This window comes from Strix uralensis, chromosome 3, assembly GCF_047716275.1.
Source record: "Strix uralensis isolate ZFMK-TIS-50842 chromosome 3, bStrUra1, whole genome shotgun sequence".
In the NCBI taxonomy this organism is placed as follows: domain Eukaryota; kingdom Metazoa; phylum Chordata; class Aves; order Strigiformes; family Strigidae; genus Strix; species Strix uralensis.
In genome coordinates this window covers 47,152,115-47,167,153 of record NC_133974.1, presented here as the reverse complement: position 1 = coordinate 47,167,153, position 15,039 = coordinate 47,152,115, and the positions used below count along the sequence as shown (strand labels likewise).

General features: G+C 37.1%; 1 protein-coding gene across 3 annotated transcripts in view; it reads left to right on the top strand.

The window, feature by feature from the left end:
* The window catches only part of ASCC3 (activating signal cointegrator 1 complex subunit 3), a 288,803-nt gene extending 275,692 nt beyond the window's left edge, over nt 1-13,111 (top strand). For all 3 annotated transcript variants that reach the window (XM_074862160.1, XM_074862161.1, XM_074862162.1), the window contains 5 exons: nt 3,473-3,624; nt 4,133-4,283; nt 10,035-10,241; nt 12,227-12,402; nt 12,501-13,111. In XM_074862160.1, the coding sequence (XP_074718261.1) occupies nt 3,473-3,624; nt 4,133-4,283; nt 10,035-10,241; nt 12,227-12,402; nt 12,501-12,648 (834 nt within the window). In that variant the 3' untranslated portion in view covers nt 12,649-13,111. The remainder of the gene's footprint in view (nt 1-3,472; nt 3,625-4,132; nt 4,284-10,034; nt 10,242-12,226; nt 12,403-12,500) is intronic.
* Nucleotides 13,112-15,039: the final 1,928 nt, after the last annotated feature.

The window sequence follows — 15,039 nt, the reverse complement described above, 5'->3', positions numbered from 1 at the left end:
ATACTATTCTTAATCTGTTGCAATCTTATCAACTGTAAGATACTTGAAATTACTTACTTAGTTGCCAAATAAGAGTTAAAGTTAAGAAGCCACAAATTTCTAGAAAGTTATACTGGTTTGTACTTAAAAACAACAGCAACAAACTAAACAAGTAGCAACTGGAGAAAATGGAGAGACTAAATACTCATCAGCTAACATAAGTATTAAATATTTATAATTTTTCTTTTGTCTTTTATATTATTTTCTTTACTTAGTTGCTACATTATATATAACTAATATGGAGATAGGGGAATGACTCAATTGGTTATCATGAGTATTTATAGGAATTTCAATAAGCATTTAAGTATCAAGCATCTGTGTGTTTTACACCTAGTGGAAAATGAAACATGCGCGGGTTTCCAAGGCAGCAGATGAAACAAGCCAACTTTACCATTGTTCTGACTTTTTCACAATGTCACTGTCTTGGATTTCACATCCAGATAGAGATGCTGTGAATAAATTCTATGGGTGAAGAAGCAGAAAATAAGGAGGAAAAGAGGATTTGCCATGTGGATTCATTATAACAATGTGGAACACAGAGTCTCACACACACAGGCTTTCCTTACTCCCTACGGGATATCTATCTGTAGGCCTCTATCAATTTCTAGGAGATTTTCTATGTGAAAGGATCCTCCAGTTAATTTCAGTGTATAGCTTGTTTTAGATTTATCTTTCTCTTACGTCTTCTCTCTTCCTTTCCTCTTTCAAACCTCTGTTAAAAGGAATGGGGGTAGGGGAATAGATTTTAAGGAGAAAAAAGAAAACAATGAAAACAGTGTTATGCATGTATCCTCAGAAGCATTTTATGAAAATACCACTGCTTCATGCTGACTAAAAATACAACTTACTGTATTCTTCTTGCTGCTCATGGAAAGGACAGGATATCTTTGCACCCATTATTCTTCACATATATACAGCAGTTTCATCACTGAGAAACATGCTGTTTCAGGCTATGTCAGAACAGCAGAAAGGAAAGAAGAATCAGGTAGTGGAGAATAGCAGAGAGATACCATCCTGTCTCAGCAACATGCTCAGAGACACGAACTGTACCGTATGTGTAGGCTTCAATATATTAAAAAATGTGGAAGTGGGTAAAGAGCGACTCATCCTCTAAGTTTAAAGAACAGACCTCACTCTGATACATGCTGAGAACAATTCTCTTTTTATCTGAATAAAATCATGTGAATCAGCACATAAATCTACAGGCCATAAAGCTGCTCCTTTCAAATGTGATTTCTAACATAATTTTATTTTCTATTCGCTAAAAATAATCATACCTGGAAATCACCCTGTCAAGCCAAGTGAAAAGACAGAAGAAGAAAACCACTAATGTTGTGCTGTGAGGTACTATTTCTAGGGTCACTAGGAATGTTATTAGTGTGTTTCAGGGTGGTATTGCTCTTCCTTTAAAAAAGGCAAGTCAAATGTTAAATCTAGGTCTTTATTAGCTGAAAGGCACTTTATCCACAATTTATGAGAAATGAGACAGCATTTGTGTAATACAAGGTAACACTTTAAATATTTTTTTAAGTGTCACTGATCTTATCACCCCGATCTGGAATAAAACCTGTTGAAATTGCATTGTAAACTGCTAAAATAAACTGTGTGACTGGCCAGGACTGAAACTAACTTCTGTCTTTAAACTCAGTATTTCTCCAGATTCAGTGTAATTTAATTGAAAAAGCTCTGCATGTGTAAACAACTCCTTTGTTTAAAGAAGATTTCACTGTTTAGTTTGCCTTAAGTAAATGCTGCCTTTTGTTTGTCTGTAAAACATTTGATTAAATGTAAAGACTTACATAGACAGCTTCTCCTCATTACACTAGTGGCTGGAAAATAAGTTAAAATGATGCAGGTATCTGCTGTCTAAGGAAGTATCAAACAATATCATTTGTCTTTAAAAGAAAAACCCATGGAAACATCTTAAGCCTAGTCCTAAAATCAAACTACAACTCTCCTAATATGAAGAAGATGGTATTTAAAGAAGTGTTGAAACTGTTCAGTATACCAGACTCTTTTCTTGCTTTCCTAAAAAACATTTTCTAGTATTTTAATCAAACTCCAGATTTCCTACATGGCAAACCACTTTTAAATACATGGCTTCCTACTGAATTAGAGTGTTGTAATATGAGGACCCACACTTTATTGTGATCATAATGGTATTAAACAACAAAATAAGCAAGACAACTAATATATTATAGCATCATTTTCTTCACCAGCTGAAATGTTTCTATAAATCATAATAATTGTTTTAATGTACTCTAGACAGGGTGAAAAGTATACTATATATTCAAATAACTGCATTTACTAATAAAAAAAGTTTATGTTGGAAACAAAAGCTCATGTTTGGTCCTTTCTCCTTTGGAAGAACTCTTTAAATTCTCTTTCAGACTAACCAAACAGAATTTAAGTCCAGTCAGGAAAAAAGCAAGCATAACAATTTTTTCATGTCAATAGGGCCACTCGCAATGCACAATCCATAATGAATTTTGACAATTTAGATCCTTATGCTGGTGGTACTTATAGTATACCTTCTACTTGTATTGTCAAAAACACAGTAAGTAGAAACAGAACAGAAACTCATGAGACATGGAAGGCAGGATGATGATTAACACTTTAAAGTGTGATGTGTAGCTGGATAGGGATTTTCATTTGCTTGGGAGTTTTATGTACTTTGGGAAAGCTTTTCAGATTCAGGATAAAGATGCCAAAGGAGAAACAGCCAAGCATCCCTCATTCTCAAGGCAGTCATTTACAATGCAAAGGGTGAAATTCATGTTATTTCTGACTGCTCTTACTCACCCTAGGTAAACTATTAGCTATTCTGTAATCTTTCTTCAAGATTTCAGGTTAGGTGTCAGTGCACAAACCTTCAAAAATGCTCATTAAACTAAATTTTAGTGGTTTTATCTAGTCCAGTTCAAGAGATTTTTTAAGTCCTTAGGTTAAAATAGGAGTAATAACTTGATAATTGAACAAACGTGAATATGTTGTTGTTCTTAAATAGTTTAAAGATTTTTTTAATAATTGTGTCATTCCGGCAAACCTCTCATGTCAAATTATAAACCAATACTTCAGTTTACTAGAGTAAACTTTGAGATTTATTCCTTTCATTCTGAGTTGGATTATGTAAAAGAGAGGTTATTTGTAAGGAAAAGATCCCACCTTCTGCTCTCACCCCCAAAAACATGATAGAAATTACCTTTTCAAGGGTGAGAGTTGATGATGATCATGATGCAGGATTTAATCCATCTTTTTTCAAGGTCAATTCAAAAGGTGCCTGCTGCCATCAGTAGAGGTTGAAGTAAATTCCTCTGTTGAAGGCCTAGAAATTCCTGTACATTAAACATTAAATAAATGCTCTTACTTGTATGAACCAGGTACACAATTATACTTGCATTCTCTTTTTTTTATATGTGTCTCCTTTGATTAGGCAATGCTGGATGTTGCAGCACATCACGGCTGGCTGGTGACTGCTCTGAATATAACCAGTCTGGTGCAGATGGTGGTTCAGGGTAGATGGATACATGACTCTTCCCTGCTTACTTTGCCCAATATAGAGCCACAACACCTTTACCTTTTTCGGTATGTGATTCTTCTAAGCATCGGCAGGTTTGCAATTTCATTCCACTTCTGACTGCTTATTCTGTTTGAATGTCATTGTTGTGCCCGAGAATGTTCATTAATGCATCAGAAGCAGAACTCCTTTCACAGTGATGCTTTCCCAAATGGAGTTTCTGTTCCTGTTTTCAATATTCATTGATTAATTAACCCCCACAGGTTATTTTGAGAACTATGATTCCAGACAAATTAACAAGAGATCACTGCAACGGTTCCAAGTCCTAACAAATCTAACTCTCTATATTAATTATCTCTTTATTTTAATCCATTATAAAAATACATTAGTATCCATCTTAATATCATAGATAATGCTAAGCTCTATAGATGCCTAGATGATGCAATAATTAATGCTGCCCAAAGATAAATAACCAGCATTTAGTAACAGAAACCAGTATCAAGTTTTACCACCAAAACAACTGAAAACAAATGTTTGCTTTCCCTCCCTGGGCATATGTTTTGCTGTCTGTATCAGGAAGTGGAGCCAAGGCAAAAGGAAGAGTGTGCATGGAGGTTACCAAGGACCTATCGAGTGTCTTCCCGAACTGATGGCTGCCTGCGAAGGAAAAGAGAACGTTTTTGCTTCCATTGTGGACAGTGAATTGCAAACAGCACACATTTCACAGGTAATACTTTCTATCCATGGTCATTATCTATGTGATTGGAAAGGAAGAGTAGCTGGGAAAAGAAATACTCTCTTCACTTCCCTTCAGCAAATATCATGTAATGTTCTGTATAAAGTGCAACACATTCATTGCTCTAATTTCAAGGTACTGCTAGCTTTACAAAGGTTCTTCTCTGCCTGTTTTCTTAATATTATTTTCACTTATTCCTGGCTAACCAGTAACAGAGTCTAGTTTATGGCTGATATTACCACATCTCTCTGCTCTAAAGATGCTTCTCTAGGTCATTCAATCTGCTGAGTGTTATCCACCTTTTCATAGCCAGCTATGCACTAGGAATACATGCATTGCAAATGTCATCGTAGCTGGTTCCTGAAGTGGTCTGTCAAACACCATTTTTTCTGAGAATACCCTTAGTAAAAGATCCAGCACTCATTTTATATTTGAAACAAAAAAAGCAGATGGAAATTTCACACTTCCAAGGGGGAAGAAAAAAATACCATTCCAAAATGTTGAGGCTGCTAGAGTCTTATTTTCAGTTTGATTTTCAAGCCATTCCCAGCAAAGGACAGATAAATTCCATAGTATTCATCTCATGCTAAGCCTATTGATTTCAAATAAATGTACGAAAGATGAAAACTTCAAAAGCTATACTTCAAATGTTTTTTATTTGAATATTTAAAAGGACAGCAATATGTCCTGCGTTTGACTGTTCAGCTTCAGTTAAACCTTTTACTGGTACGCAAACAAGAAGAAAAGTACTTAAATGTCTATAACAGACATCTGCATTTCTAACTAAATTAACATCAGAATTTTGAATTAAGAAAATGTATTGACATCAAAACAAGGCTTCCTTTAACAACAGATTTCTAACATAATACACATTGATTTCAGTCCAACTTTTAGATGTGATAAAAAATTAGAACATTGTTATAATTAGTTCAGGGAGAACTCAGAAGTAAACTTACTTAATTTATTTGCATAAATTGCCATTCTGTTATCTTTAAAAGCAAATGCAAATTGGCTCTGTCTGATATGATGATGGTTATTTGGCTCAAAAGTGCTTCAATTTGCGTAGCAATCTGGTGTCGTCTCTGCAGTGAGGCGATCCCAGGTAACATACAAATCCTGAATTATTCCAGAAATTAGTATGTTTAAAGCATCAATTTAAGTGCTAATTGCAGTAGTAATGAGAAAAAGCAGTACTACTGTGAGATTTGCATCTACTGCCCCATCAGTATGCCTGGAACGGCTGCTGACTGGCAGAGGATTTGGCTGCTAATTAAATAATTGTATGCATGGCAGTGTTCTCGTCTGATTCAATAGATGAAGATTAATCCTCAGATAAATATGTTTGGCTGGTATTGAAATGTCTTAGCAGTTTCTTCAAAAATAGCTTGTGTGTATGTGGTGTGTATGTTCACGCTGTGAATGACTCTATGCCTCTATATATCTATGTTTGTAAATACAGATGTATATGAGGAAAAAACATAGTGTCTTAGCATGGTATAAGGAGAAAGTTTCATTTGCATGAGTTGGGAAGGGCTGTACTGGATATAGCAAAGCCATGACTGTATTAGCCAGGTCACTGCAAAAGTGAAACCTTTATACCAACATTTTATATTCTTTACAGCATTTTTTTCAGAAAACAAAACTATTGTAGTGCCTTGCACAGAATTAAAATTCATATTGAGACTGCCTGTTGAGTGTCTTCATATGTAGTCTTTCAGTGGACACTTAGGGGCCAACCAAAAGTAAAATTCTTCAATAAAGAATGCATCTTGATGATAAATTTTCTATAAAGAAAGAATATAAGATTACAGAGTTTAAGACTAACATTCTGGTACCAGACCCAAACAAAGTCAAATGAAGTGGTAAGTACACCACTAAAATGCCAAAAGCATTATTTTCCTAACAAACCTTTTACTTCTCCCTCACAGGATATTGAACCTATATCTTAAACCTGTTACTAGCATGAAACTGGTAAAAACAGCTTGAGCTTTACATAAATTTGAGGCACACAGGAAAAGAAAGAAATTTCACATCTAAAAAGAAGAAAATGTCTTTTAAGCAGATTGGTAATTAATTTTTAAATAGCAGCTCTTGAAGCTGTTCATGGATTTGCAATATTAGGCTAAGTCCTGGGGAGACAGATTATTGGCAGAAATGCTAATGATGTTATCAAAGGTTCATGAAGAATTTCTCATGTGATTATGATTTGAAGCTATGGGTTTGGTAGGTAAATATATATATAGTGTATATATGTACATGCACACATTGGGCATGTTGATATATTTGAAAGGAGATAATATGTGCTTTTGTCATCCTGTACAGCAAAAAAGTAAATTGTCAAGAAATACCAAAGTGACATGGGAGTCTGAGTTTAATTTTCAAAAAGTTAGTTATAATCCTAAATACTGAAAGTCAGCAGGGCTTTAAAAGTTGACAGCCTAAATTCAAAACTATTTAGACTGTAACTCTGATCTTTAGCCTAAGCTTTATGTTTGTTTCAGTGATTCATTCTGAATCATATTTCTTTAACAAATCTTTTTCACTAAGTCACTTAGGCATTAGGCACCTTTTAAAATACTAAGCTGATATTTATATTATTGAAAGAGAAAAAATAAACTTCAAAATTGAAAAAAATATCCCTGCTGTAGTATTAGCTGCTTTTACTCTGGAAGTATCTGTGTTCCTGTAATCTTCTTCTTCATTTTCAGCTGCTACTGCTTGCCTTTTTTTCCTCAGTAAGAAAAACATTTCTTCATTTTCTCCATGTTGCATGGATGATAAAAAGGCAGCTCGCTGTCCATATTGTATCAGTGATCAACCAGTACTAACTTTGCCTTTAATTTTGAAATACACAAGGCCTGGAGAATGACATATTATAACTACTTTCTTATCTAATTAGAAAGTTACTCGGAGTTACTTTGGTTTGTTTGCACTGTAAAAGCTACATGAGAACATGATAGCCTTTGACGAACAGAATATGTTGGGGTTGTATGGTATAAACCAGACCAAATCATAGTCTTCAACAGAGCAACAGGTAACACCACTAAAGGAGTTAATACGTTGTGATCTCTGCTGAAACTAAACTTTATTCTAACATAATTGTAACAGGTCTTGTCCTCTGAGATGGTACAGATAAAAGTTTTCCAGGTAAATGATGTCTTAAAGTATAACCGAGGGGGTGATCACTGGGTTGGTACATATTAGGGTGCCTCTACTGAACACAGCAGAAGTACACTGCTTTGGTGCACAGACAGTCTCACACAGTAGGTCTGTACAGTTCCTACAGTAAGCTTCATCTTAAAAACCTTTACAACAAACAAAATCGTTTGCCAGTTAAGGTGTTACTACTCAAGTTGTCTCATCCAATGGGATCTGTTGGAGATGATTTTATAGGGTCTTCTGTGTAAAATGTAGTAAAATCCTGGCAGCACATGAATTAAGAATGTCTGTGGTGTTTTTTCTCCTTCTTCAAGGTGCTGCCTTTTTTTCGCCCTCTTCCCTTTCAGAGCTGGGACAAAGAGGGATATCTTTTCCCTTAAGGTTCTAGCTGTTTATTTTCTGTTACAATTTTCCTGTCCTTTCTTAGCTAAGGCATATTAAGAACATCAGTGCAATTCATCGGTGTCCCCTGCTTTTACACTGCAGTTTCCGAGCGCTCACAGCTGGCCCTCCCCACCTTCTCCATTGAACAGACACAGCTGTTCATGCAGCACACAGAAGAGGGAAGAGAGAGAGAGATTAGGTTTTAGCCTAAATCAGTTTTCTCATTCAGTTCAGCCAGACTCTGGTAATGCAGCCATTTTAATCCGACATAAGTCTGCACTGCAGCCAAAATGGGCAGTCCTGCCCTCCCCGTGCCATTTTCACCTCTCCTGACCTGGCTCACTGCACAGCTGCACAAACGCTGAGGCTGGTTTGGGTGAGGAGGTGGGAACAAGCATCTGGGGACCAGGGGAGGAGGGATCATATCAACCCTCTCACTGGCAGTCAAAAGGGCCTGTAGCCAAGTGACTACATAAATGCTTGTGCCAGCAGGGGAGGAGGCTGGGCCACTGCTTTCAGTGGCACTGAAGGTTTATGCTTATTCAGAATACTCGCAGGATTAGAGAATATGCTTCCACAATCAGCTTTAATCTGATCTAAATTTGTGCTGTCCCCAAAATGATTAGCGAGCTGATCTATCAGCTGCACAGTCACAGCATGGCAGTGCCAGCATGTCGGGGCTGCCAAGGGAGACAGCTACCTGGTGGAGAGGATCTTGGAGAGAGGGACAGCACCACCTCTTCCTACGGCAGTGCGATCTTAGGTCTGCTGACCCTGGCTGCTGAATCCCTGGTGACATATTAACATACGCCATTGGCAGCGTGAATCATGGCAATGATGTCTCCAAAAAGCAAACTGAGCTTTAATTAGGGCTCTAGATCTTCTAGCACAGATAAAGTAATCAGAGGCACATCAAGCACAATCTAAGTCAAAATAGATTTTGCTGAAACACAAGATGGTCAAACCAATACATGAAAAATAAAATATAGTCTTTTTCCAGATAAAACATTTCTGTTCCATACCAGTATTGCCCATGTGACTATGCCTACCCTCTTCATTCCCACAAGTTCCCATTTTGACATCTGCTGGCTCTTTACCAAGATCAGTATTCTTCTTTCCTTCTTCTCCTTCCCACCCTCTAGCTTTTCACGTGTTGTTTGAAAACATGGGTGAAGTGGTGATTCCTGTTTTGTTTTGGGGGTGGAGGGAAGGGAGGGCAGGGCAGAAGGTGGTTCTTGGTCTTTTGATTTTTTCTGCTGAGAAAAGACAAAGGCTGTCATGCCTCGTCTATCTTTTTCAGCCATAGTGAGGCCACAAATGACTGCCTCCATTCCACAGGCCGTTTTTCCACTTCTTCTTCCTAACAAATTTCATTGCGTTGAACACGCTGATTTTCTTTTGAGTAGATGAAAGTCTGCATTACTTCCCTTCCATTTTTGTCATAGCTTCTCAGATCTTCTTTTCCTTGTCTGATAGAGACTAAAATGAGAGATAGATAGGGCTGCATTTCCAGGATGCCTCTTTAAGGTTGAAGAGAGTGCCGTGTTCAGCTGCACAAACTGTATGCCTCTAACAACAGGTCTCTGTACGAGGATGAGAGAAAACTGAGGGCCTGTTGCAGTTCATGAGAAACCACAGAGACTTAAGATTCCTCAGGAGGACTGTAAGAAGGAGGGTCTGTGAAGATCGATGCAAGAAAACCTTAAAAAAAAACCTAGGGATAACTTTGGATATGCAGTTGAACTTTTGGTTAATTATCTGAACTGATCCTCTGAACTCTCTGAGGTTTGCCCATTGCTAATTAGCACTGCAGTGACTTGTTCTTTATGGATTATGCTAAGGAAGTTTAATTTAAAACTTAATTATACTAGTTTTTAAGTGGCTTACAGGGAAAAAATACTTTAATCGGGAGTGGTAAGGAATTTTTCCTGTGTTCAGACATCAGTAATCTTAGTGAGGCATGTGTAACATGCTTGAGGAGTTTCACATTTGTTTTATTTGCTTAGAAGAAAGTAGAGTAAGAGGTTAATGAAAAGTATTTTGTGCTTATGATTGAGAGTCATACAATTATATATGATATTCTAATACATAATAAAATATAGAATAAATATGTAGACTGCACATTGAATTGTTATTGTTACAGTGACAATGATTGTATAGATTGTCTTGTAATCCACAGGGATCTGGTTTTTTCTACAGGCTTGGAATTTCTTGTGCCGTTTGCCAATTCTAAATGTCAGCCTGAGCATTAAGGGCTGTTGGGATGACCCAGTTCAGCCACAGAACGAAGTGCCTGTTCCTTCTTTGACAACAGACATACGAGATGACAAAAGATGGATCAAATTACATGCTGATCAAGAGTATGTGCTCCAAATAAATCTGCAGAGAACCCAGATGGGGTATCAGGTAGATTAATTTATCATTTCCTTCCCAGGTGCACAAGTTTCCAATAATCCATTTATGCTATCAATAATGCATGTTATACAGCGTAACAGGGGTTTTTATGGTTTAAGTATTATGTAAATTATAAACACTTCCAAAGCCTTTTCTGTGTTAGTAATGAAGCAAATGGTTTTTCAGGTTGCAATAGGATAGTAAATAGACTCTTAAGGTAAAATTCTAGACCAATTCAAGTCAGTGAAAACATTCTCTCATTCTTTTTTACAAACCAGAAACTCATAAAGTTCATTTGTTTGGGTACTATAAGCAGTGACTGTAGAGATGATAACTTCCCAGGCAATATTTAAGTACTTGCCAGCCCCAAACTCATACCACTCATACACTTGCATATTGTGCTTCCCCAAACAAGTTTATAAGCTTCCCTATTATATTCCTATGTACCTCCAAAGTGCATACCAGACCCATACCCATAAATATGTTTCTACTCGTAACACATCCTCAGGCCTTCACTGAGGATACCCTCCTAGTATTTTACATGTGATGCTTTTTTAAACAGCTCCTAGAACAATTTCTACATACAAGTCCTTTCCCTACCTAAATTTCAGTGCCACCCCTTTGCCCAGTTAAAACCCATCCCATTTCCTCTTGGGCTGGTCACCTCACTGGGCCCTCAGCAAGTCTTCTGTGCCAAGCCGGAAACACCAGGAGCTGCACAGGTTTCCAGCTGCTCTGCCCGTAGCAGCAGTAACTCACTGTAGCTGCTTGTCGGCTCTTGGAAGAGTTAAGACCCTGCCTCCTACATTCCAATCAGGCACTGCTGACACTGTAGCTATCACTTACTTGTAGAGGCATTTTTTGTCATTTGCATACCATGAGTGGCATTTGGACCACCATGAGTATAATTTTGATAATGAATTTCTCTAACATTTCAAACAACTAAGAATGATAATTACCAGCATTTTTGTTAAGATATGAAGAAGAATTCAAGATATGAGCAGAGAACAGTTTTAGACATTAGTTCTGAGACTCTTAAGACAACTTCATTTTGATAAAAATAACAATGGAGATACATATGTTCTGTTGTAAATCCTGAAGTTAACTTACATTAGTTAAAGAATTCTATTTGAAAAGTATTTTTTCCCAAAAGACTTCTTGTCCTGACTATAGCAGCAGGTTCATCGTAGCTTCAAGGGGAGACTGTCTCATTTGTAGGAAGGAAAAAGGGTCAAAGCTCCTCCATAAGTCGTTTGCTGTGCCAGTTACTGACAGAGGCTGTTCCTAACCAGAAGCCATGGAAAAGGAGGGAGCAGGAGCATTTCATGCAGTGATCGCTGTTTTATAAACCTCTCCTAGAATTTGATCCCTCCTTTGTAAGAAACAGCTGGATCAAACTGTTTCTGAAGCTTCATGGCTGTGGTAGTGCTTTTTTCTTCTGTATAAATCTTCAGTAAAACCTTTCCATCTACAGAACACGAAATGAATGCTGATGGAGTGTGCATCATTATATCTTCAGCTTTCAGCAGTAAAGTCACTGTCTTAAAGAATCACTGAAATAATCTTTCCTTTTGCTATATCAACCTCAAATAAAGACTTCAAGTGCTGTTTTGTCTTTATATTAATCTTGAACAATATTGTTTAGCTTTATTTAAAGACACTAGGTTTACAATTAACACTTCTGCAGAGAGTAGCATTTGGAATATATTAGATGAAATTACAAAAAGGGAACAGTATTTCCATTCGAGTTTTAATAACTTACAAAGTAAGTGGAATAGTATCTCGTATCCTGGGTTTTTCTCTGTGGACTGTGATTTTATTTTTTTAAAAAACCCTTCCTCTGGAAAGAAATAACAAAAATATTTTAGTCTGGCTAAATTATAGTCTTACATAACAACTCACGACAATGTGGTTTTGAGGTGTTTTTCATTCAAGGAAGAATGGCATTTTGGAAAGGTAATTTCTAGTTTTACTAAGCTGTTTCTTTTCCCCAACAGGGAAAGCAAGACAGTAAAGCAGTGGCTCCTCGATTCCCCAAAGTCAAAGATGAAGGATGGTTTTTGATATTGGGAGAAGTCGATAAAAAAGAACTCATCGCCCTGAAAAGAACTGGATATGTCAGAAATCGAAATACTGTTTCTGTTGCTTTTTATACTCCAGAAACTCCTGGAAAGTATGACAAATTTACAAATTCGGTTCTCTTAATGATGATCATTTCCAAGTAGTCAAGACCTAATTTCCAAACTAATGATTCTGCTTTTTACATTTTAGGTGTATCTACACCTTGTATCTCATGAGTGACAGTTACCTTGGCATGGACCAACAGTACGATATTTACCTGAACATTATACCCGCTAGTACTTCAGCACAAGTCACAACAGAGGTCTCTGATGCTATGAGTCACCTGGCTCTGAAATAAGGTGATCTGAAAAGTCCACTCAAAAGAACTGGTCTTGCAGCTAAGACATCTGGTCATTCTGGACATCCAAAAATGCATTTGCCTTAGTGGAACCAACTTCAAACCTCAAGACAACCAGGAAATTGAAAGTGACTACTGTATTGACTCTGGTAACACAGAGTTAGCCACAGTGGCCTTACTCCTTTATGAAGATTTGTCTTTTCTTGTTGCATCTTTCTTCTTTCAGAAGTCATATTGTTAATTGAATTTTGACACATCAAAATAAAAGACTAAAAGATTTGCGCAAGTTTAGGGCTATAGTCCTCATTTTGAAAAGTGTTCTGTAGCCTATGTATTAATGTAGTTTAAATAGTCAACTTTTTTAATTTATAGGGAAAAATACAAAATTTGATCTTGAAAACTGCTGCAAATATTGATGGATGTGTTATATTTCATGTTTAATAAAAATATGTCCATAAGACTGTTTTGGATTAGATTTTTCAGTGTAAAATGAGATATATAGTAACAAAATCCCTCTCTTATGCATACTACATTTTGAAGGTGATAATCTAAAGAAAAAAATTCACAAATTTGTATTAATTATATATGCAGTAAATCTGGTTATAAAGGCATACTAAATAGTATAATATATTTCCAGTATAGCAATGACACAATTTATATAGATCATAATTAAAGTTTACCCTTTACATGTATGTACATACATGTACACACACACCCCCCATACATATAGATTACATATTTACACTTTCTTTAGTGTTTTTTCCTGAATTTTGAAGGACTAAAGCAAATAAAATCAGGTGTCCTGTTCAGTGCTGAAGTGGGCAACTACATTCCATAAATAAGGGAGAGTGAGGCTCCAAAAACGGGGTTTACAGCAGACAGCTTGATGAGCGAGGAAGAGTTCTGCCAGGTGACAGGGTGTGTCTAAGAGACGCCCAGCTCGGTGACAGTGCCGTGGAGGCATTTCCACCTGCAAGACATAAATCTGTAGCAGCATCCTTCTGCATGATACAGTGATGAGAGTGCTTACCTAGTGCTACACGTCCTGAGGTCAGTCCTCTTCTCAGCCTTAAGGGGATTCAAGATGCTGAGCAAGTACTTGGAGGCAACATACTGCAAAAACATCATGCACCTTAAGCTGAATATTAATATTTGAACTTGTTCAGCTTTGCGTTTAGCTGATAAGCATTACTGCTCCAAGGGTTCCTTTTGTTGTCATTTCCATCGTGTTTCACCAGGCGAAAGAATACAGCAGAGTTGTTGCCTGGAAGCTTCCCATTAAAAAAATGACACTGGTGGTGCTGCACCCACATAGAATCACAGAATGGTTGAGGTTGGAAGGGGCCTCTGGAGCTCATCTGGTCTAAGCCCCCTCCTCAAGCAGGGCCACCTACAGCCAGCTGCCCAGGGCCATGTCCAGATGGTTTTTGAGTATCTCCAAAGGACAGAGACTCCACACCCTCCCTGGGCAGCCTGTGCCAGCATTTGGTCACCCTCGCAGCAAAAAAGTGTTTCCTCACGTGAGAGATGCTCCAGTCCCTTCATCTCCTTTGTGGCCCTTCACTGGACTCTCTCCAGTATGTCCATGTCTCTCTTGTACTGGGAAGCCCCAAACTGGACACAGTACTCCAGGTGTGGCCTCACCAGTGCTGATCGCCTCCCTTGACCTGCTGGCAACACTCCACTGCAGTAAAGAGAAGGCTGGCTGATTTCAAAGGGTCAATAGTTAAACTTTAATTTATTTCATATATATCTGGCACCTCTAAATTGTGAGAAAAGTTTTAAAAATAATCTATTCTGTAGTTAAGTTTTCAGAGATCTTCACATCCCCTGATGTTACAAATTTTATATTTCATTATTATATTTTGACTTTATTGCCTAAGAAAATGGAATAATAGTAGAAAAAGTTGTCGCTATATTTACAGCCTGCTAGATGATACAACTGCCACCTTTGCCATTTAGACTACATCAATACAATATGGTGTGTCACACAGGAAACGTTATTTTTTCAAATTGATAGGCAAAAGTTTGGTTATACACATGTTTACTTAGTCCTACATCCATTTTAAAGAGAATCATTTTCTTTAATCTGCAAGTAAATTTTCACAGAAAAAAATAGAAAATAGAAAAAAAAATAGAAAAAAAGTCCTTTCTTTGGGAAAATTCTTGGCTAAAGCAATATATTGTCCCTCAACAATTTTAACTAATTAGGAAAAAGAGCTATGCCACAGTCAAACAACATACCAACATAGTGACGCTAGCTCTTGTTGCTTTGTAAATGCACATCACCAAATAGTCTAACTGCAGAGTAGCAGACAATAGCTTCAGTATTCTGTATTAATCAATTAAAGAGTTTCTGTAATGTCATTTGTACCATCTGTATTTTGGTTT